Source organism: Cydia amplana, chromosome 10, assembly GCF_948474715.1.
Source record: "Cydia amplana chromosome 10, ilCydAmpl1.1, whole genome shotgun sequence".
Lineage (NCBI taxonomy): Eukaryota > Metazoa > Arthropoda > Insecta > Lepidoptera > Tortricidae > Cydia > Cydia amplana.
In genome coordinates, this window is record NC_086078.1 from 18,413,996 (window position 1) to 18,439,012 (window position 25,017).

The 25,017-nt window shown below is 39.4% G+C and overlaps 1 protein-coding gene across 1 annotated transcript; it reads right to left on the bottom strand.

The window, feature by feature from the left end:
• Window positions 1–9,558: 9,558 nt before the first annotated feature.
• On the bottom strand, window positions 9,559–13,900 carry LOC134651727 (uncharacterized). Its single transcript, XM_063506829.1, has 2 exons — window positions 10,490–13,900; window positions 9,559–9,563 (listed from the first exon to the last, which is right to left on the bottom strand). The coding sequence occupies exons 1-2, from the start codon at window positions 13,881–13,883 to the stop codon at window positions 9,559–9,561; spliced, it is 3,399 nt and encodes a 1,132-aa protein (XP_063362899.1). The 5' UTR covers window positions 13,884–13,900.
• Window positions 13,901–25,017: the final 11,117 nt, after the last annotated feature.

The window sequence follows — 25,017 nt, forward strand, 5'->3', positions numbered from 1 at the left end:
GAAACAGCCTCTCACGTGGTGCTGGAATGCAGCGAGTGGCCCTATACAGGGCAAAACATCTCGGATCCCCGAGAGACCTCCTCGAGATAGGATTCCTCGAAAAGCTGGGCTGGCAGGACTAGCCCACCCCCTCCCCCCCCCCCCCCCCATCACGCAAAATAGGCGCAAGACGTCGAGTTGCGGAAAATCGCCCGAACTACAATACAATACAATGTCCTACGGTTAATTAACCTATGTTTTAAATGTCTAAAGTACAATACTGCTAGTGCACGAAAATATTATCATGCCGCGATCAGAAAGGGATTAGAAATAACAGATTTCCATACACTTACGTCAAAATCAATATGGATTGACAGCTATCTCAATCCCTTTCTAATCGCGATTCAGTAATACTAACGACTTTTTTTCCTACGTCCAGTTGACCTAAGTTTAAAACGTATAAATTGCGAAATTTCTAACGACATGTGTCCTACGTTTAGCTGACCTAAGTTTAAAAAGTCTACCGTAAGAAACTGATAATTTTATTTCATATCACGACTTTTGGTTGTATATGAAATGTCAAATGTGACGTTTCTTCAAACAAAAACGTCACTTTTGACACTTGTATGGATGGAATATATCAGTGTCAAACAAGTGACAAAAGTGACGTTTTTGTTTGAAGAAAAGTTGCTTTTGACACTGACATATCCTATACATACAAGTGTCAAAAGTGACGTTTTTGTTTGAAGAAACGTCACTTTTGACACTGACATATCCGATCCATATCGTTTCTATATCTAATATTTGACGTATCTTAAAGTTCGAATAAGGCTTTAAATCAATAGGTAGGTTAGGTTCGTTAGGTAGCTTCAGATGCCCGAAGGGCAAAACGCCCATAAAAAGGGCTCCGTTGACTCAGGGTAAGAAGGAAATGTTCTCGGAAATATTGAGTTTCAAACTACAGTCATTAGGCTTTTTATACGTAGCTATTTTGAGCACTAGACATATTGACTTTCGAAGTATTGACATTAGGCATCTTGTACAAAGGAATTTTGATTTTCGAAAATGAGATCGTTCGATTAAAAGTGTATTAGGACATGACAAATTACAAATGATTTGAACAATGAATTGACTAGGTAGCCCTACAAGCGAAAGGATGAAATATTATATTTACGATAAGAATTATTTGTTGTTTGTTTAATTCGACTGAAAAACTTCATATAAACGTACAAGATTGCCTGAATAGTAAATATATGAGCTGGAAATAATTCTTCTCAATACGGCTCTAGCCATCATTTCCGACAATCGCAAGTGAATAAGCTTTTTCTGCCATAGTGTCAGTTTTCCCACGCGCCTTACGCACAGATCGCACAATGCATTCCACGTCTATCTCTTACTGACACATATGGACATAATTGTTAATAGCTTAAGCGAATTCCGACGGTAAGAGTCAGTGGGTTTGATGGCATGTTAATAAAATCTTTTTATTGACATAGCCATCATCGGATTTTAGGGGCGAAACTGTCATAATAGTTGGTTCAGGTAGGTTCAAAGGTGTATTTCCGAATAACGGTGCCAGAGAGGAATAAAGAGGAATTCCTCATAGCTTTTAAACAATATTCTTTATTCTGAACAATAATTATTGTATGTTGTGTAATAATACTAATAATAAGTTAACAGTCGCCCGCGTTATTTCTGGAACGATACGACATACGACCTTCAAACCTTCAAGAAAAGCGACGCAAACTCTCTGGTGTGGCAGGTGTCTATGGGCTACGGTAAATGCTTACCATCAGCTCTGCTCATTTGTCTCCAAAAATCATAAAAAATATGGCTGGCTAGGCCGATATGGGGAACACAGTATATGTAGTTGGTGAACTTCAGCCTGTGTTTTGTTACACAGTGACACTACGAGTAAAGTAGTGATGTTTCAATACATTGCTTTAAGTTGTAACGTAAGAAGTTCTGTAGAAGTATAACAAGAAAACCGGACAAGTGCAAATTGGACTCGCCCACCGAGGGTTCCGTATTTTTTAGTATTTGTTGCTATAGCGACAACAGAAATACATCATCTGTGAAAATTTCACCCTAGCTATCACGGTTCATGAGATACAGCCTGCATGGTAATAGACAGATAGACAGACGGACGGAGAGACAATAGGACAGACGGACAGAGGAGTCTTTGCAATCGTTTTTACCCTGTGGGTACTGAACCCTAAAAACCTTCTGTTTGAACTCAGTGACATTGACAGGACTCGTGATGTTTACTACAGCAAACCGGGTTGCAGCAGATGGCCGCCATTGTGTAACGGCGCGCGCGCAGTAAACACACGATCGGTGACATTTCACCGGCGGAAGCTTGAAAAAGGGCCTGAGCGAGGGAGACTGCTTATTGCATGGTGTCCCGCTTGTATTGAGCTTTTTTTCAAACAAAACTAAAACTGGCGGGCAGAAAGATTCTACAATAAAATTTGTCACAACTGCAAACAAGGTGAGTAATGATTTTACCAAACAGGTTAATAGAATCCCCCATCCTACCTAGTATAGTCAAAATCGGCATGTAGGTAGTACATCTCAAGCGTCACTATACCCTTCAGGTTCTGGCAGAACACCAGCGCTGCGAGTCTCCGCAGCTTTATGCTGAGCCAGCGCCTATTCTTAGCACCATCACATGGCTCGATCCATTTTCAAACTTTGTTATTCTTATATTGTAAGGTATTCGTTTAGGAAGTAAGAATTTTTTCTTTCACATTTTTAAATTATGTTTTTAATTATTAATTTCGTCCGTTAGAGCCATTTAAGAATGAAGAGAATAAAGATTTATATCTATCTATAATCAAAGGTATAAATGAATGAAATGAATAAGTAAATCAGTGTTGTCATATTGCTGCGGACCGCATTCCGCAGCCCGGGCATGTCATGACTTTGCTTGAATGAGTAATTCGTATCTGAAAATCGGTATTTCGTCAACTGTATAAAGGTTTGCGTAGACTAACTGCATTGGAGCTGCATTATTTAAATAGAAGTGCATATTCATAATTCATATAATTCATAATATCTTCGAATTTAATCGAATTTAAACTGTTGTGAGACATGCTAACATTGAATAATTTTACGGTTTAGACTCACTTGTTTTGAGTCATAATATCTTTATTGCGTCCATGTTCATGTTTACATAGGATGGTATTAAAACAGTATAAAGTTGGTACATGGTACCCTGTTAGGGCATGGCAATAATCTTAATACTAAATACTAATTAACGGTGACTATTTACAAATAATACTAAACTTGTCATAACATATTTAATTTGAGAATACATTGCAAAATTCATTATAATAAATAATAGAAAATCTTAATTAAATAGGATGTATGCGGTATTACTTATTTTATAATTGTATGATGAAGTGTCATCATTATAAAAGCTCAATAATAGTCAATAATAAAATGACAGAAATATAATAAAAATATAAAAATTTATTGGATGTGTTGGATGTCCTATTGATACTAATTTGGCGAGGCGTCATCATTTAAATACTTCAATGGTATAATAGCATTTATCCTGAAGTAGTGTCATGTACCAATACTGCAATTTTTCAACTTTGTCATCTAAATGTAATCTCTGTAATTTTTTTAAATGTAAAACATTAATTTCCTAAAAAAATCACTTATCTTGCAATGTTTAATTACTGGATTTACTAGTATACAAATATCGAGATGTACCTACATACCTTTCTAAATTATCAGTTTCAAAATCAATATAATGATAAAATAATAATGAAAGAAACGATGCCATGAAATTTGATATCAAAAATTCAAAATCATAAGTTGAAATCTGAACTGTCCTTCGATAACGAATCCCCGTCATGCACGGGATCTCGTTCGTACTTGACATCACATACATTGTAAGATGCTCTATGAGAAATACCATATCAATAACATATTTTTAAAGTTTGAATACCACTTCCTGGAACCGCAACCAAGATGACAATCATACAATTCATACTTCGACAAACGCAAAGCGAAACGTAAATATGGATTGGGATGACAGGTGATACGAATAGTCACGTGACTATTTCCATACATTACCATTGACGTTTTCTATCAAGGATTATCATCTTGGCTACGCCCCTAATCCACCGTAATAAAAGACATTAACGCGCCCATCATTCTCTCCTTTGCATCGGTAGGTACAGTCGAAAGTTTTAATTTTTGACTCATTTTGTGCCTTGTCACAGTGTAAATAGTATGAGGTCTCTAGCGACTTTCATATTGATTGTCACTGTGACAAAGTACGAAATGGGTCATTTAAACGTCATAAATTAATACTTTCGACCGTACTAAACATTGCTTTAGGTACCTAATTTAATTTATGCTAGAGTTATCAAACATATAAAACAAAACTAAAACGTACGAGCACCAACAATAACGATATAATCGAATCAAACAGATACCAATCAAACGAAATTAGAACAATACTAATCGATATGTTGATCGATCTGTCTTCAAACTCGAATCTCTTGTACAATCGATTATACTCGTATAGATCTATCTCGCATCTAGTTTTTAACATAGATGTTAAAAACTAGATGCGTTCCAATGTGGACCATAAAAGTAGCGTCGTTGGCATTAATAACTGACTTATTTTAGTACTTATAACTACGCAATAAAGTGTTATATTAGACACTATAATGTAGTATGTTGTATGTATAGAATTTGGTGGATCTAGGATCGGTTTGTTTGACGTGTGCATGCGATTGAATGGTGATAAGATAGTTGTTCCGGTTTATTGGATTGTGAAAGACTTCGAGATGATTCAAGAATCGTACAATTTCAAAGTAACTTTTTGCAATAATAGAAATGATACAATTCATACGACGATCTAGTCTTTTATTTTGGCCTTTAGGTAGAACAAATTTAATCCCATAAATAACTTGTAAACAAGGGAAAGAAGTTTTTTACATAAAGTGACTGTACTTTTTACAACGTGTACCATTTTTAAGATCCCATAAAGGTCATAATTAGTATTAAATTCTGAAAAGGAACCGAAAACCGCGAGAGAATATCTTATTTTTCCGTTTAATACCGATTATAACAACATTTGAATGAATCCTGTACCTATAAACTGTTATACCTACTTTAAAGTTGTTTAAAGTTGTTGTGTGTGTGTTATAGTTTAAAGTTACTGACTCATGCTAAAGTTATCTGAACCATAAAACCTTTCAAATTGGAAACATCCTTTTTAGAACATTAATTAAAATTAATTAAAAATATCGATGACGATTATCAACGTAGGCCTAGTACTTTTGGCGACGCCGCCTTATAGGGATGAGCCGTGTGATGAAACCCGGCGCCATCGACGTGCGTACACGCAGACATAAATGTCGCACTTCCATTGCACCTCAATAAACTGTGGTTACGGCGGAACGTGTTGTGTCAAATCGTAAAGAGGCGACCCGATTTCATCCCACTTCCAATAAGATTAAAATAATCAACTTTTAATCTGAAAAGGATGTCATATATGTACTAAAAAGTGATGAGTGAAGTGAGTGAGTGAGTAAGTTTAGTGAGTAATACGCTTGATTGTGGGTCTATCGATGAATAATCTTGATAATCCCAAACTAACTAAATTTGGGGAATATTTGTCGAAACGCGTGGTTTGTACCTACGAGGAAACCGGTCCGAACTCCGAAGTGACTAATAGGAAAGGCTGACACGATCATTTAGCTTAGCGCCATTTGGAGTTGTAGTAGGTAAGTACGTGTTTGACTAATGGTTAACAATTAATTCACAGGTACAGTCTTGGACATAAGTGGTAAGGGCCCATGCATATTACCAAATTTAAAACTGTAATGTAGCCACATACATATTTGTGAAATCTGAATAAAAAAAGCATAAAAACTTCAATTCCATTCGAAGGAGTGTATTTTTCTTGTTCTTGCCTTTAGTTTATATAATTACCTATGTTAAATAAAATAAAAATTAAACTGATCTAATAACTAGCAAAAAGCAGAGCTTTGTAAGGGCTCGCGGAGTTTTCCTACCTAAACGTACCGGACCGCGACTTTGATCCAGTCCGAGGCTTGTTCCATGATCGATCGAGTGGGTCCGTTAAGAACGCAGCTATAAGTGAGAGCAAGAAAGAAATATACTAACCGGACCCCGGTTGCTGTCTGGTACGCCTGTCTGTTACAGCTTTCACTTTGTCCATTAAAAACGTGTCCAGGCGACAAAATCAAATTGCCAATATCATCCATATACAATATACAATTTCATAAGCGCTTATTATTACATCCTACACGGTCGCCCAGTACTTTTTGTAAGGAAGCCAACTGGCTTTCCTACATAATGTTGGGTCAGCGAGCCAATGTCCTTGAATTTAATTTTTGCGTCCACACCACACAGTTGAGCGAAAAACTATCCCGTCTGGACACCTACTGGCGGTAATCACGCTGCTCCGCACATAAACACACACACACACAGTTCCACTAGGTACATCCAGGGTTCAGCATCAGCTCTATCTAAGTGCTCATTAAGACGTGTCAGATGACCAAAACAGCGTGTGCCTATGTTGCACCAAACCTATCTTGGGTACTTAATCTCCTAAGTGCAACAAACCTGAGTTCCACTCTAGGTACTGCCAGGGTTCAGCATCAGCTCTATCTTGGGTAGGTACTGCTCTCCGAAGTGCTCATAATGATGAGTTGGTTGTCCAAAACAGCGTGTGTCTATGTTGCATCAAACCTGAGTTCCACTCGGTACAGCTAAGGTTCGGCATCAGCTCTATAAGTGCTCATCAAGACGTGTCGATTGATTAAGACAGCGTGTGCCTGTGTTGCACCAAATCTGAGTTCCACTAGGAACTGCCAGGGTTCTGGGTCATTTTGTTGAACTGCACGCCGACGTTGCAATTGGCGTGCAGTTGGCGTGTAGTTCCCATACAAGTTGCAGTGGTGTATATCGGCCCTAAGTCGCTGAAGTTTGTATTATAATTTGATCTTTATTTATAATTTATAATTTTAGCTGTTCCAAGCAATAGTAACACTAAAGGCGCCATTCATTGATTACGTAAGACCATTTTGGCCAGTTTTTGACCCCCTTCCTTATATGTAAAAAAATAATAAAAATAGGCTGACCCCCCTCTCACCCCTATATTAGCATATATTACGTTAGAATCTTAAGGAAAACATGAGTACACGTTTGGTTTGTTTTAGTGTTTATTATTCAAAAACAATATTTTTATGAATATTTATTTGTACGTACGTTTGTACAGGACAAAGGTACTTGAGCTCGTTTAAGCTAACTCTGCACCGTGTTTTATAGCATAGAGTGTGGAAGTATTATTATTATTTTAAACGTCATAATTTCGTAGAAATTAAAAAAAACGCATCTTTGTGATCTTACTTATGTAAGAACTATAAAAACCCTCTCCCTCCCCCTAGTAAGAAAAAATTGCGACCCCCCCTCCGCCCCAAAATCATCTTACGTAATAAATGAATGGCGCCAAAACTGTTTCTCGAACTAAAAATACCCGATTTACGTTTGTTAACTTAACATGACTGATCAGTTCATCAGCGTCACAAAACATATGAGTAAATTGACCTCCGCAGTGAATATACAGTAAGATTGATTGTTCTAGTAGGTATTCACAAAAACTTATAGAGTCTGTGCGAAAAGAGAAGAGTCGTGGAATGTATGGGGCCCAATACAATCCACGACTCTTCTCTTTCCGCACAAACTCTATGCTAAATTGGGAATCAAACCAAGCGAAGCGAGGTGGGTCTGATTCCAAAATTTTAACCCACTTTTGTATTCATCGTTGTTAATGGCGTATAAGCACCATCGACATGAAATTGAAAACACCACATAGGTATCGTTGTCTGAGTACCCACAACACAAACCTTCTTGAGCTTTTCTGGGGCTTAGTCAATTTGTATTACGACGTCCAATATTTATTTTTTTACTACTAACGCCATCTGTTAGAGAAATAAATAATTAACATTAGCACGAATGTTAATTCATTATTTTGCCAACAGATGGCGCTAGTAGTAATACAAAGTGTTATTACATTATTTAATTTTTTTAGGTTTATAAAATGATATTTTTATGTTTGATAACACATCTAGACATGAATTTAAATTACTATGTTAAATCTCAAACCTAACAGTGCAGTAGTTTTTCCGTAAAGTGTACCACAAGAATGCATAGTTTGTCGAATAGTGATAGGGCTCGCTTCGCTCGCCCTAATAAAACAAACAAACAGACTCGCGCTGGGTGGTTGGATCAAGGGTCAGATGCAGAAGGCGGTAATTTTGGATACGGCGCGTATAGTACGCCGGAGTGGCCCTGATCCTGACCACCGGCAGCTTGGGCCCTGCCCCGCTGCTGGCGGCACCCTAGGTTAGGTTTTTTGTAATGTGTTTATAACTTTTTTGTATATTGTTTTGTAAGTGTTTTTATATTTTAATTTTATTATGCATATTATAAAAATCCTAACTAAGAAGAAAAATTAATAAAGATAAACAAATTAAATCAGGGACTTCTGTTTGCTTCCATAGAAAATTAGTTTCATTGTTGCGCTAAATGCCAATGTCGGGTAAACAAAACTGAACGAATTCGACAACACAATGATGGTAATAATCGTGATAGACAAGAATGGTCACCGCTGATTGTTGATAAGTGACTGACAATGATGGGTAGTCATTATAAGGAGTTCAGTCACAAAAGGTGCGAATGTTTGTAGAACTAGTCGCCACTTCGATACAGTTCGTTCGGACAAAGAATGTGCGACAATGAAAGGCAAAAGATAGTGAAAAATGGGCAAGCTTATGGCAGGCGGCTTTAGTTTTAATGCTCTTAGCTTCAAGAACTCCATATGCCTTTATGTTACTATGTAGTCTACTCGTATGTAATATAAATATGTACATTGGATGCAAAATAAAGATCTCTATCTCTATCATATAAGCGTTTATGGGCGTTATGGTATACGTTATCAAAGTATGCATCATGCTGGTAAAATACGATGACATTTCACATAGTTGAGACTCTAAAAATAATCTAGAAATAACATAACTAATCTCTACATATACCTTATCATGTCTTTTGATATCTATAATTTAATTCAATTATTATACATACTATTATTATTCAAATTCTATCATCGAACTGTCAAAGTAATTACGTAAATAATTATAGAAAGCATTTTTTAGTGATGTCCAGTCATGATCTGCCATCACCTGTCTTGCGCGCGCCACGATACATCAATCATTACCAACACACGAGGACCCGAGTAATAGTATTCAGTAAATCAATTAATGATTGCGTGGTTTTATTATTAGGCTCAAGTGTTTTAACGTAATTTAAGCGGTTGCTTAAGTTTGTTAAATCGATATGACGGACCGACTGAGCTTAATCCGTGGCTCTGTTAACATTGTTTAAACAAGTATTTATTTGTTATTACCATACTAACTTAAAACGATCTATAGTTTCATACAAAGGGATCTTACTGCGCTTCTTATAAGACAAATGTAGTCGTCTGAAAGACGATTGAGATATTCGTCAAAATTGGCACAGTAATTTCTGCTACACTGGTGAAACACATAATCATAACATTCATAACACAAACATCACCCTTCCAGTCAGGGCCGGATTAACCCTAAGGCAGAGTAGGCAACTGCCTATGGGCCCCGCCTCGGCTAGGGGGCCCCGGCGGCCCCGCGCGCGCCAAAAAAAATGTGTTTGCCAAGTTTGGCATATGGCCAAAATTCATAAATAATACTTTATGTTACCTACTTATACCTGTTTCTCAGACAAACAATCATCAAATGATTATGTAAATTATGTTATTTTATAGCTTTTAAAGTCTGTAAATCGAGCTCGAATCTCAGGCTCCTGAGGGCCTAAAACCTCCTTAATGAAACTTCGGCCCTCCGAGTAACTCTTGTATGACACATATATTATTGTTGAGTAACATTTGACGATTAGTTCGTATCAGAGCGCTGCTTTGATTCATTGATTTCAGAAGCTTAGCCTTTTGCCTCGCATGAAAGCTTACCTCGCTGGTTAAGTACGCTTCGGGCTTGTTGTGTAGTATGTGGAGATTGCTGAGCTCGACCTTCAGCCTCACTTTTTACCTCAATTTTTGGTTCGCCTACCAAATCTCTTCTTCATCTTAGCCTTTGGCCTCGCTGCGCCAAGCTCGGCCTGCGGTCTCGCTTATTAATACAATGGAGATTGGTTGTCGTCTGTGATCTAGCTGAACTTATCCTGAAGCACGGCTTTGACCTCGCATGAAAGCTCACCTCACTGGGTAACTTCGGATTTTAAGGCCTTTTTAACACGTTTTCACAATTTTTTCACAAAAAATTTCGCGCTCGCTGCGCTTGCGATTTTTATTGCTTTTCCGATTTACCCTGTACTTACATGCTAGTTTAACTGATTAATAAATAATCATTTAAACACATGTAAAATCTTTATTATTCTATCTTTATTATTTCTTTATTTTTTCGCCGACGCATATCCTGGGGGCCCTTGGAGGCGTCAGCCTTCAAGGCTTCATGAGTGTCGTCCAGCAGTGGGCAGAGGTACTTCACACCTCGTTTATAAGTGCCCGTTACTGTGGCAACTTCGGCCACTCGCGAAATCCCGTCGGCGCCAGGAAACAATTTAGCGATTCGTCCAAGCCGCCAGTGTAGGGGAGGAGTATTCTCTTCCTTGATGAGGACCAGGTCACCCAGTTGAAGAGCTCGTCCTGGAACACGCCACTTCGTCCGTTGTTGGAGCTCGCCGACGTATTCCAATTGCCAGCGCCGCCAGAAGTGCTGTCTTAATGCCTCGAGCCTCTGAAACCTATCTAAACGGTTTGGGTTTATATCCGCGAGGTGGGGCGACGGCAACGAAGTGAGCGCGCGGCCGATGATGAAGTGACCTGGGGTTAAGGGTTGGAAATCGTTTGGTGAGGACGACAAAGGACATAAAGGACGACTATTAAGGATAGATTCTACCTGACTAAAGAGAGTTGCCAATTCTTCATAGGTTAAATGAGCGTTACCTAATATACGATTGAGGTGAAATTTTGCCGATTTGACTCCTGCTTCCCACAAACCACCAAAGTGAGGAGCATATGCCGGTTGGAATTTAAATTGTATTCCCTCATTTGCTGCAAAATTGCAAACCGTGTCTGAGTTTGAAGTAAGGTAATCGCTAATTTCCTTGGCCGCTCCTACAAAATTACGTCCATTATCGCAGAATATTTCGCGAGGTCGCCCTCTACGAGAGATAAAACGTCGCAGCGAAAGTATGAACGAATCCGTCGACAGCGTGCTTACTGCCTCTAAATGCAAACATTTGTACCGGAAACAAACAAATATAGCTAAATAGCACTTTGTTATTTTGCAACCTCTGCCATGCCTGTCTGTAATCATAAAGGGACCGGCGAAGTCTACGCCGACACTAAGGAAAGGAAAATCAGGCGTTACGCGCTGAGAAGGCAGAGCGCCCATCAAAGGAGCAGAAGTGTTGCCAGCTGCGCGGCGACAGGTGACGCATTGTTGCGATACGGTGCGCGCAAGCGTGCGCCCCGATACGGGCCATACCGTCTCGCGAACGGCGGCTAGAAGCAGCTGAGGAGGAGCGTGCAGGAGACGGATGTGTTCCTGTTGAAACAGCAATCTAGTCAATCTATGTTTAGAGTGTAACAGCATTGGGTGGCGTTTGTCAAATGGATAAAACGACGAGGACAGACGTCCACCAACTCTGAGAAGCTTGTCGTCTTCATCGTAAAATGGGTTCAATGATAAAATAGGGCTTTTAGGGCCTAGAGGTTGCTTGTCACGAAACAAATTCAATTCAAGGGGGAAACTAGCCTGTTGTGACAAAGCGACCAGTTTTTTAAACGAAACCTCGAGCTCCTCAGGTTGTAGCACACCCGTAGTTTTATTGGATGAAGGGCGGCAGTTATGCGCAAACCTAAGCATATAAGCTACCGCACGTTGTAAATGTGTAAGTTTCGAATATCGATCGAAATCAATAACATTGTTTTTTTGCGAATCGTCAGTAATCGCGACGTTAACCTTTAGCTCGGGTAAATCGAGTTCCGAGTTTGAGGAAAACTGAGGCCAGTTATTTTGTGGCTCGTATAAGAAAGATGGCCCGGTCCACCACATGTGCAAATCAGGTAAGCGACGCGCTTCGACCCCTCTAGATGGGTAGTCAGCCGGATTTAACGCGGTTGGAACGTGACGAAACTCACTGCCATCGGTGAGTTCTAAAATATGAGCCACGCGATTGGCAACAAACGTTTTTAATTTGGTTTGATTAGTTTTAAGCCATGCGATTACAATTGACGAGTCAGTCCAATAAAATTTCTGCGCAATCTGGCAGCGCAACGTCTTAGAAACAGCTGACGCGAGCTGCGCGCCTAGAAGGCAAGCGCATAATTCCAATCGCGGAATAGTCGTAGCCTGGACCGGCGCGACCTTGGCCTTGGCGCACAGCAACCTGACTACAACATCGCCCCTCTCATTAGTGGACTTTAAATAAATACAGGCCGCGTATGCAACTGAGCTTGCATCACAAAAGACGTGCATCTCGATATGCGTCGGCGAGTCGCAAAGTACATTACGAGGTATTTGGAGCGAAGTTAAAGACGCTAACCCGTTAACAAAGTCCTGCCAAGACTCGTTTATGTAACTCGGCACGGGAACATCCCAGTCGATTTTTTCAATCCATAATTTTTGAATTAAAACTTTAGGTATAATCGTCAGCAAACACAAGAGGCCTAGGGGATCAAATATTTTACACGAGTCCGATAAAATTGAACGTTTCGTAGTGTGGCCGTCCTTGGCAGAGTATTGAGTAGGAAAATGAATGACATCTGCCTCAGAGTCCCAGCCCACTCCTAGCGTGTGCGACGACGAGCTAATGATCAAGCTACCTTTATTTTCACCTACACTATCGTTTTGTGAGTCATGCAAAATTGACGGTAAATTTGTGCGATATTTGCGCAAGGGAAAACAACCAGCTGCCAGCGCACGCTCAACCGACTCTTTAATATAACGCAATTCCTCCTCTGTGTCTGATCCCGTTAATAAATCGTCAACTAAAAAATCATTTTGAATGATGATCTTAATTTTTTCATCTGCACATTCCTCGCCCAACTGCCACAAACAGCGTGTACTCAAAAAACTAGCACTTGAAAATCCGTAAGTGACCGTGTTAAGCCTTAAAGTCTTTAAAGGTTCGTTCTCATTGGAGCGCCAGAGGATTAATTGTAAATCGCGGTCGCATTCCTGAACCAGGACCTGCCGATACATCTTAGCGACATCCCCAGTTAAAACATATTTGTAAGTACGAAACCTCAGAAGAATGTTAAACAACGAATCTTGGATCGTCGGCCCAACCATCTGTAGGTCGTTTATAGAATAGCCAGACGTGGTGGGGGCACTGCCATTGAATACGACCCTTAATTTTGTAGATTCGCTGGAGGGCTTTTGCACAGAATGATGTGACACAAAAAAAGAAGGATCCGGAATGTCAGAATCGGACACAGAGAGATGGCCTAATTCGGCATATTCATTTATAAATTGCTGGTAAGCTGTTTTCAAATCAGGGTTGCGTTTGAATCGTTTCTCTAATGCAAAGAACCGTTTTTTAGCAAATCGATACGAATCCCCTAAACAATCGGGTTCCGTAACTAATGGCAAACGCACGTAAAACCTACCGTTATCGTCACGATAAGTGTGAGTGACAAAGTGTTGCTCACATTCCGCCTCTAAATCGGTAAACGGTTGACTAGGTTGGGGCACTTGCTCCAGCTGCCAGAATTTGGTAAGCGAGTCGTCGAGATTATCACTTGTGTACAAGTGATTGCATTGTAAAGAGGAATTGAACGACTTATCGTTTAACATTGAAAATGCATTGTACTTACTTACCACTAACCAACCTAGTTTCGATTTGCGCAAAACAAGCGAATCGTGCCCTATGTCAATTTGCTGACCTTCAACCAGACTCCAAAAAACGTCACCGCCAAGTAAAATATCTACAGGTCCGGGCTGATTAAAATTAGGATCAGCGAGCGTTTTATTACGTGGCCACTGGACGCTCGACACATCGACATACTCTAGTGGCAAAGTGCTATTAATTACAGGCAGCGCTAAACATGCGATATCGAATTTAGATTTTTTATCATGTTTAGACCGAATTTGCACAAAGCAGCGCTCCGGATTACTAGATATAGGAACGTCGGACAATCCGAAAAGCTTGGAATTACTGGGCAGCGGTGCGAGTTGCAATTTCTGTTTAAAACTGCTTGTAACAATAGAAGGCATGCTTCCGCAATCTAAAAACGCGCGCGCTGTTACATAATCATTAATAGCCGGGCTATATATGTCTATGTACGCGGTAGGCAAGAGTATTTGATTTGAGCGCGACACGGTCACATTCGACGACAGCCCGAGCTCGGGCTCCGAACGCGGCGGAGGCGCATCTACGGGCGCAGCGGCAACCTGAGGAGTCTCCCTATGCAACAAAGTATTATGGCGCTTCTTACAAGTGTGACACGGAGCTACTCTGCAGCGATGAGAAGTGTGCCCTTTCCGCAAACAGTTGAGACAAAGGCGTAACCTTGACGCTCCGGAGATCCGGTCTTCAACTGGCAGGGACAGGAATGACGAGCAATCGTAAATCCGGTGCTCGCCGCTGCAGAACACACAGGCAGGAGGAGAGGTCGAGGCCGAAGCAGCAGGAGTGGCTGAAACCGCAAAACATTTGGTGCTAGACTTCTCGCGTTTATTATGAGGCGAGGCAATAGGTTCGCGTTTATTATTATTATTAGTGATAGGCTTATCAGATTTATTACGCTGAACCGATTCCAGAACATCCGCACGTCCCTTTAAAAAGCGATTAAAATCGACCAATGACGGCATATCATCATTTGAAAATGAATTACTTTTAAATTCCTCCCATTTTAAACTCGTATTACTATCAAGTTTATTCGCGACCATATGTATAAGAAGCGTGTCCCACTTATCAGTGGGCTGGCCCAACGTATTTAAAGCCCGTAGGTTTTTGGACACATGATCCACTAAATAGCGCAAGGACTTTGCCGATTCGCGACCAATCTGTTGTAAGTTAAACAATGAGTTTAAATGGTTGCTAATCAGCTGTTTTTTGTTGTCATATCTCTCGCAGAGCAGACGCCATGCCTCAGCATAATTACTGTCCGACACTTCTAAATTACTTATCACCTGAGCCGCTTCACCGTCCAAATAAGAATTTAGATAGTGAAATTTGTGAATCGGCTTGATGTTGTCGGAACTGTGAATGAGTGTATCAAATGTGTCTCTAAATTCGAGCCACTTAAAATACGAACCATCGAAACTAGCGATTTTAATCACAGGCAAACGAAAATTTAAACCGTTGCATACATTGTCATGACCACAGTTACTTTGAACTTCAGACTTTACGCTGGCGAAATCAGATCTTTCGGCTATCTTATCGATAATTTTCTGCGCCATTGCAATAAGAGAAATAAAATCATTTTCCATCTCTTCTCTTATGTCAATTTCGGACTGCATATCAGATGTAGTCGCAATTTCTATTTGAGTTTGGATCTGGTCGAATTGTGTGAACATATTACGAAAACGATCCAACTTCAACGAAAGTTCGTCTACATCTTTCGAGGAAATATTTTCCTGAGCATTCAATTCGACAATGTAATTTTTAAATTTAGTAATACGCCCCTTAATGGACGTTCTAGTAGGAATCAACGTAGCCATTATATGAAAAAGATCCGATCTCAATTAAAAACAGCGAATGAGGAAATGAGAAATCAAAAATAAAATATTGGAATAAATACGTAAATTTTTCCGGCCTATGTTCACAGTCACAGTGGTTGGCTCGGTCGGCAACAGTGCTATGCGGAATGCAGGAGTCAGCGGAAAACGCACCGCAGCTGCAGCTGAGTAGTGGCTGTTGCCGGGAGCGATGCGACCGGTTCTTATCTGTAACACGGTGAACACTTGTGTTACTATGGAATGCAATGGAATTTTTTGCGTTGAGATTTAACTGTGCGTAATTAGTAAAATCGCTAGACAGTATTCTATATAGCACAAAGTGGGAGTATGCTTTATGAAATAACGGAATGTTTAAATTAAGTTGAAGAAATTAACTAATAAGAATGTCACTCAAATAAGCGTTCTGTTCTTTAATAGTTTTAAATGCTTAAATGGCCGTAAAAGGCTATGGTTTTTAATTAGGCTTTAAAGCAGCGATCAGATTATTTCACTGACACTAGCTATTAAATGAGGATACGTGCTAAAAAATGTTTACGTCACTAGTGCAATAAAATGGCATACAATTAAACTTAAGTACGGCGAAGGGTGAAGATGGCAAAGCTAAATAGTCAAGTAGGTGGAGGAAAGTACGAGCAGAAAGATAGGAAATATGAAGGAATGGTGCACTTCCCTTGCTAAACCTTGGCTGCGGCGGCGTCGTTCTGACCGGCGGCGGGCTTGAAGTAAGGGTGTCTGCAGCTTCCAAAATGGCGTCGTAAATCTCCGAATATATATTTGTACAGTTCAACTGGCGTCGTAGATAGGTACAATAGGCGTCGTAAGTCCAGAATACTGCGTTGACGCCGGGATGTCCAATTTCTGCCACGTTGTAGCTGTCGTGACCTTTGCTCTCTTCACACGTAGAAATTCCGTTCGACTCGGGCAGAAGCAATCGTTGCGTATTAATCACGTCGGGGTCACCATGTTCAAGCTTGGATGTCTTGAGTATTAAATAAAAATCGCAGATACTTAAAAAGCTTCTAATTCTGGTTCCACAGAGGTACTTAAGATTACATTGTATGAAAAATATATTTGCGAGTGTGACGCGCACATGAGCGTGTATCTCAGAGCCTAATGGCTCGCTAGGCGTCTATAGAGACGGCGGGGGGCGCGGCCGATGGGCCAACTGGTTTAGTGGTGTACGGTCCCCGCTTCCCCTTCGTCTCTATAGACGCCTAGCGAGCCATTAGGCTCTGAGATACACGCTCATGTGCGCGTCACACTCGCAAATATATTTTTCATACAATGTAATCTTAAGTACCTCTGTGGAACCAGAATTAGAAGCTTTTTAAGTATCTGCGATTTTTATTTAATACTCAAGACATCCAAGCTTGAACAAGGTTAATTTTAATAATATGGCTCATATGGTCGGACAATCGGTGTTCAGCCTCGCAAAATATTTAACTACTTATTGAGAAAAAAGAGCTATCCCCACACTGGACGCAAGGAGGAATCGGCAAAAACTAATATAAAAACCTTTATGTCCACGCAAGAGCGAAAAAAACATTCGGCATGTTCGGATCGGCTCAACCGACACCTGAAGGTTGAAATTAAAACCGCAAACTTACTTGCCTGTACTGAACAACTGAACTTATATGCAGAATTAACTGTACGGGGGCCCCGAGCATTGCACTGCCTAGGGGCCCCGACATGCTTAATCCGGCCCTGCCCTTCCTTACAAACTTTAATCATAATAAAGTTTGTAAGGCCCTTATTTGGCCCCTAAAGTGGCCCTTTATTTCAGTGAATGCAGTGTTAAAGTTGGAGACGTTGCTTTAGGCATTGTCTGACCAAGTGCGCCTACGCACCGCCTTGTCTAGTTACAGGTACAGTCACCAACAGTCGAGTCGTAGCTTCACATTATTATCTTCATCTCTAAGTCATTATGCAACCCAGAAATCGCAACAAAAATGGCTATTCCATACAAAACCCAAATCTATAAAACACCATAATTATCGGTCATTCTCAAAAAATATGTTTGCGGTCTTATTACCTACCGCGACGTAATCGCAGACATATTTTCAGAGAATGACCCATTTAATTTTACCATAAAGGCTAGCGATGGCATATGCATAGCAGATACGGTTTTTTTTACAAAGGGAAGTAATAAAGAGATGCATAAAATACCTAGGTACCCTATATTGCCTTGTATCTGCAATATGTGTTTTGTTTGTATTGATGTGTTGTCTGAATAAATGAATTCTATTCTATTCTATTCTATTCTATTCTATTCTATAATTGTCATTGTATATGAATATAATTAGAGTGTTTTTGTTGCTGACTGTACACGTGTGTGAATATCTAGGCACTCGTGTGTAATATTATGATGGTCAGAAGCTGTTTATATTGTAATTGCACTAATAATCCGAGATCTTGGCCTACTTTATGTTTATTTACAAAACATGCGTACTTACACTTTTTTTGTTATATTTTTTTAATGATACATTTATGGCTAACACCCATATGTTAAGTGGCAATACGTGGCGTGCAGACGCAATATTTGCCTAATCTAAAGACTAAAATGGAATGTGTAGAAGTATAAAGTAACGTGGGACGTGTATATTTGCTAATATACTCGTATAATGTCTGTGCATAATATTGGTTTATATATTTGGTTTTAGGATTCCGTAGTTTTAAAAACCCTTATATGTAGTATCATTTGTGTGTCTAAAAAAAATTTATCTGTTTATTTTCAATCAAGAGGTTAATTGTACAATCAATCTCAGTGCTGTGCGACACATGAAATGAAAGACCTCGTAAAAATGTTTTAGAAGTTATATTCGTTCCTTATGCTTGGGTTATTAATACTTTCACATCAAGACTGACAAAATCCTTCACAACAAATAATACTAATTTCCCTTCAGGCAGTTAGGTATCTAATAGTGCAACATCTAACTAGGTATTCCAAGCCCTAAGGCTGCATTATAATGCATTAGTGTTAGAAATCCCAGGTTGGAATGCATCACGAGTTGCTTCACTTATCGCTCGAAGCTTATAATTGTTATAATAAAATATGCTATTATAATAAGAGCATTTTGATACACATCTACTTCGAATCAATCGTATTATGATTTGGTAAGGCGAGTTAGATATTCACATTTGGGCAGACAACATTTTGCCACAAGCGATATGTCATATGCATAAATGAGGCTTCATGTTTTATTTTCATATTAGTACAAGTACATACGTACTTTTTGTCTATTTTGTAAAGTGCAAAGTGACCTGCAGGTCACATTTGAGTTTTACGAAGCAGGTCATGGCTTTGTAAAAGTATGGTAAACACTGTAAACAGATTTTGTGAAAAACCATGGCATGGTATAGTCGAAATCAGATATATCGGAACGGCCAAGATGCTCACAAATATACCTAACACGCCTTTATAATCAAGGCGTTAGAGTGCGTGTTCAGATATTTTTTGCACCTCCGGCGCTCTGATATATATGATGGCGACTGTACACGGCAGAGAATATTTCCTTCAGAAACTATTTGATTGACATGTAGAAAGTAAGGACCTAAAGAAAATACTCTCGCCAGGCAGATGTTGTGCCTGAGGACTTGTTTTTTGAACATGCGCAGAATCTCTTTAGCTAAGTACCCAGTTCCAAAAGTTAGCGTAGGCATGCTGTATTATTTGGCAATGCAATTCAGAACAAAAAATCCTTTATCGGCGATCTATGACTCCCTTTCATCTGCCGATCCACTTAGCCGACAAAGGAGCAATTATGGCGGTGACGAAAGCTATTGTTTGATTGGTCAACCCTTGCCATAGACTACGACTTATAGACACCGCTTTATAGAACAGTTACGAATACACTCAGGAGCTCAGGAGTCTACAGCTACACAATAAGTGGTATTTAAGCTGTAGTTATTTTACGCTATGGGCCACACTAGTCATCATCATCAACATATCAGCAAAACGAAGTCCACTCTCTTCTTCCTCGCGTTGTCCCGGCATTTTGCCACGGCTCATGGGAGTCTGGGGTCCGCTTGGCAACTAATCCCAGTAATTGGCGTGAGCACTAGTTTTTACGAAAGCGACTGCCATCTGACCTTCCAACCCAGAGGGTAAACTAGGCCCGTATTGGGATTAGTCCGGTTTCCTCACGATGTTTTCCTTCACCGAAAAGCGACTGGTAAATATCAAATGCTATTTCGTACATAAAGTTCCGAAAAACTCATTGGTACGAGCCGGGGTTCGAACCCGCGACCTCCGGATTGCAAGTCGCACGCTCTTACCGCTAGGCCACCAGCGCTCTCTACAAGTCCACTGCTGGACATATTATAATAGGCCATCTCCATAACATAGTGCGCTTCAGCTCTCTACGATCTTAACTCTAACTAATTCGTCGGACCGTCTTATTGTAGGTCTTTTCATCTTAGTCAGTCGTATTCAAAACCAATTTTTTCTACAATAGATTACTTATTATTTTCCTATTAAACGAATGTTTGTTTGGCATTTATAATTCATTCTATCATTGGTTTACATTCAGACAAAATTCCATAATGGGTCCAAAAACCTAAGTAGACTTTATTGCTAAGATTATTGTATGACTAGGCCGGACACATTAAGACGACTTATGGGCCAAGAAAATCAGTAATAGGGCACCCGAGGAGTCTGCAGAATCTTTTGCTTCGTCTAGTAGAAGTGATCTGCAACTCCTACAGTACAGTCCATACACCTACAAGATGGTGCAATATAGCAATTGTGATTCCAAGATGCCTCTCAATAGAACAAATGGAACAATTAGTTTGGCCAAATATGGAAACTATTGAAAGAGTCTGTTCGGACTTTCATACACCCAATACCTTAAGGAATGCACCTCAGTACCTATATGTATATGATTTGTACGCAAAATTTGTTTCTCTCGGACTTCGATGTAAGTATCTACATAGATACACGCAATGTTGATTTACTTAATAGGTACGCTTAAACACAGAATAAATAATAGTAGGTACTAGGTACAGAAGACTCACTCTCTAACAAAACGCTTCTATTACGAGTATTACGACAGATATGACCGCTAGGTGGCGCAAGCGCGAGCAGGCGTCCAAGGTACAGAAGACTCACTCTCTAACAAAACGCTTCTATTACGAGTATTACGACAGATATGACCGCTAGGTGGCGCAAGCGCGAGCAGGCGTCCACTACTATGACTAGACACCAAAATTGGTGTTGGCCGCATGTACTTGTAGGTACTTGTAGTAGGCGACGCGACGAAATCGCGGAGTGAGCCACGCCACGCCTAGTTTATGCTCTAAATTTATCTTTAGTATTGCTAATCATAATGTCAGATGTATATTGTCAAAAACTGTCAGTCACAGATAACAATCTGCCATTTGATTTGCCTTCAAAATATTAAAAGGCTGTGAAAACTGGAGCGACCGCGATAAGCTTGGAGGATATAATCAAACGGAGACGCCATGTCTGTAATTTTCTGTACAAAACAGTCTGCCGATTTTTGCGGGGGAGGGGAACGTCAAATGTATGCGTAACGTAAAAATAGCCATGTCAGATAAACGTCAGTCCATACATTGTGTATGACCGTTGGCCGCCTATTTTCGACAGAGGGGAAAGCCTGTTAATGGCTACTCCGTTTAGTTGTATCCTCCAAGGCGATAAGTAACAAGCTGGACATAATGTCAGCTGTATCTGTCGGAGCCATCGGCTGTCGTTGTCGATACGATAAGATAACTACAATAAAGGTATTACGAATGGCACAGTCATAATACATATATTACTTAGCAGCACTGTGGTTTTACTACTGTAAACCTTGTAAGAAAAATAAACGTCTACGAAACATTTTGACAATCCAAGCGGGTGGGATCTCCAGAAAAATCCTGCCTCGCACAGCTAAATTGTGGAATGAACCCACGGTGTATCCGGATCTATACGACCTTCTTGCAACTCCACTGGTGTTGCAAGTGTCCATAGACGACGGTGATAGCTTACCATTGGGCGATTCATCTGCTCGTTTGCTTCCTATATCAAAACAAAACTAACATGAAAGGTTCCGACACACAGGCGCGTTTTCCGGGCGGGGCGTGAGCGTTTTATATGTAAACGAGGCGCGCCCCGCTCACGCGCCGCCCGCCCGGAAAATGTTATTTGACAATCATTTGTCAAACATAACTATTCGATTTCAAACGATCCAGTCTTTATACTGAATAAAAATCTTGTATCGCAGTCGCGCCGGCGCAGCGCCGCAGGCTAGAAGATCGATAACTCAGATTTAGTGCATTGAGAACTACTTATTATTTTATAAAGTTCTCAACTCGTTATGGTTTTAACTTGATCTGTCTCCTTGGCAAAATAATCAATTTACTATTCATTTCAGCCTTTCATGCTATTATGAATACAAAACCACGCTTTAATTTTTTAATGTTGTACGCTTTATTCACTTAATTAGATAAGTACCTGTGTATTTTTATCATAAGACTCATGAGGACATTTTTCGGGTCTGTGATGTAAAAACTCCAAAAAACATAACAGACAAAAATATTAATCAAATTATGAATAAGTTTCGAAGAAGAAAACTGATTTATTTCAAACAGATTTGTAGAATGTAATTTGTAACATACATATAGTAGGTATCTGGCGCCCATATATTTGATTTAATTTTTATTATTCCACCGATAGGGGCTGTTCATAAATTACGTCATCTATTTTTGACGATTTTTGACCCCCCCCCCCCCCCTAAAATCATCCAAAAATCGTGCTTCGAATGACCCCGTTTCCTCCTACGTCATGCTACCATCATCCGATGTCCAGACCCCCCCCCCCCCCAATTGAATTTGAAATGACGTAATTTATTAATAGCCCCATACTGGTATTAGTAGTTAGATTGGGATAATTGAATTTAAATAATTTTAGATTGGGATAAATGGAATAGAGAGAAAAACCTTTTCCCTTTACTCGTTTATAAAATAATAGTCTGTTATTATCATGTTTAGGTACATATGCGATACCATAATCGTGATTACCATACCACTAAACCGTGAAATTTCGTATTACATCACTCGGAAGAGGAAGCGTCAATCATAACTCGATACTTGTGCGAGCGTTGCCAATATGCCCATTGTATTTTAATAGCATTTCTGTTAATAGGACAAATAAAAATATGCAGCGAAAAATTCCATAGACAATCAATAGAGCTAAATTGCAAAAATAGTAGGTACCTAAGTAGCGACACCGACATGGCCCGCAGGATTCGCAGGACACAAAATAATAGATCAAAAGACATCAACGAGTTTTATGAGAATTATACTCGATGAGCCTGCACTTCGATTCGGCGAGACTTATTTTTAATTAAATATCTATGGAAAAATTTAGAGGAACACAAACAAAGGTTTAGTTACTGTATTACAGCACCTAAACTAATTTCAAAATTAGTACTCTAACTAAAATGTTTCTGCGTTCCTTTTGTCCATGAGTGTAGTTTAACTAGACATAATTTGTACAATGTACAAACATATTTTTAACGATGTTTTATATCGCCGAAAAGCAGTTGGAACTTATGCAGAAATGAAATAAAGGATCCTCTTAGAATTTAAATGTATTTATTAGAGTTGGTCAAACCAATTTGTCAGTAAATAAAAACAAAAAAAAACTATTACTCATCCTTTTTTTTGGGTGCTAGTACTAGTGTAAGACAAAGATAGTATGATTGTTTCTGTCTATGTTTGAAATAAGACAGTCCTTTGACAAATTTTATTACTTCTAAATGTGCAATACGATTTCGCGTATCTAACGAAGGCGAAGTAGCCAACCATACTTAATTCAGATTTATAGTTCCTAATTGTATTATTAATGTGCACATCTATTGCTCAACATGACACAATCAACCCATAATAATATAAAGTTCTTAAACTAGTGCATTAAAGCTGAAATTGGCTTGTTTTTAAATAAGTAAATGGATCATGGAAACCCCATGAGAAACTATAACAAAGGGTCCTAAAAGAATTGCGCTTCTGTTGTAAGCACGGTACATCATGGAAATATGTATTACCATAAACAAAGGACATTGTTTTTGTGCGATTGCCAGAGATAAGATTATTTTTTATTTCTTGTTGTCGACTTTGATGTTTTGAATAAAAGAAATAAGCCTGCATTCATTTCAAGAAATACATCTTTTTTTACATTTTGGTTCGTCAAATAAATAAATATTATAGGACTACCATCCTAAAAGGCTTAAAAGCAATCGTAATTGCAGAAGAAGCGCAGGAAATGGGTAGGTAACGGTAGTCATTAGGTACAATTCAAACATTAATTAAATATGACCCAAACACACTGCTGCAAGTTAGTGATGTCAACATGAGTTTTATTTATTTACTAGCGACCCGCCCCGGCTTTGTAGGGGTTAACAAATTATACATAAACCTTCCTCTTGAATCACTCTATCCATTACAAAAAACGCATCAAAATCCGTTGCGTAATTTTAAAGATCTAAGCATACAGGACAGACAGCGGGAAGCGACTTTGTTTTATACTATGTAGTGATTTGGACATGACTCGTTAAACTCTCTCATATAACAACGTACTGGTTAGTCTAAAATTATTATTATGTTAGTAACTACTCGAGTTTTTTCGTGTGAATACGATTTCTGCTTACTTAATACAATTGCCTAAAATAGCACAACGGTTGCCAAATGGCTAAATGTTACATTAACAGCTTACGCGCATCTATGTCTTAGATCTGAGATAAGCCGTGGGATCCTACCATTGTTGACACAATCAGCAGAGCTGACCTGTTGTAAAGGGACGTCCATTAACAACGTGAAGTGTTCCTGGGTTCGAATCCCGGTAAGGGCATTTATTTGTATGATGAGCACAGACTTGTTCCTGAGATGAGCAGAGATTTGTTCCCGAGTTTTGGGTGTTTTCTATGTATTTATGTATTTGTGTATTATATAATTATGTCGTTGTCTGAGTACCCACAAGCCATCTTGAGCTTACTGTGGGACTTAGTCAATATGTGTAAGAATGTCCTATAATATTTATTTATTTTATTATTTATTTATTTATTAAGGTGCTCAGGGAAGTGTGAGGGTCAAGCCGAATATCATATGGGGGAGAGACGTTTGAAAGATCCGATATTAAGGGTGGGACTGGTGGGAGGAAGGAATACAATCAAAGGAAGGAAGGCGCAGAGGGTGTCAAAAAATCCTCATGAACACCTCACGCAATCAATGGACCCCCCTTAAATTTGTC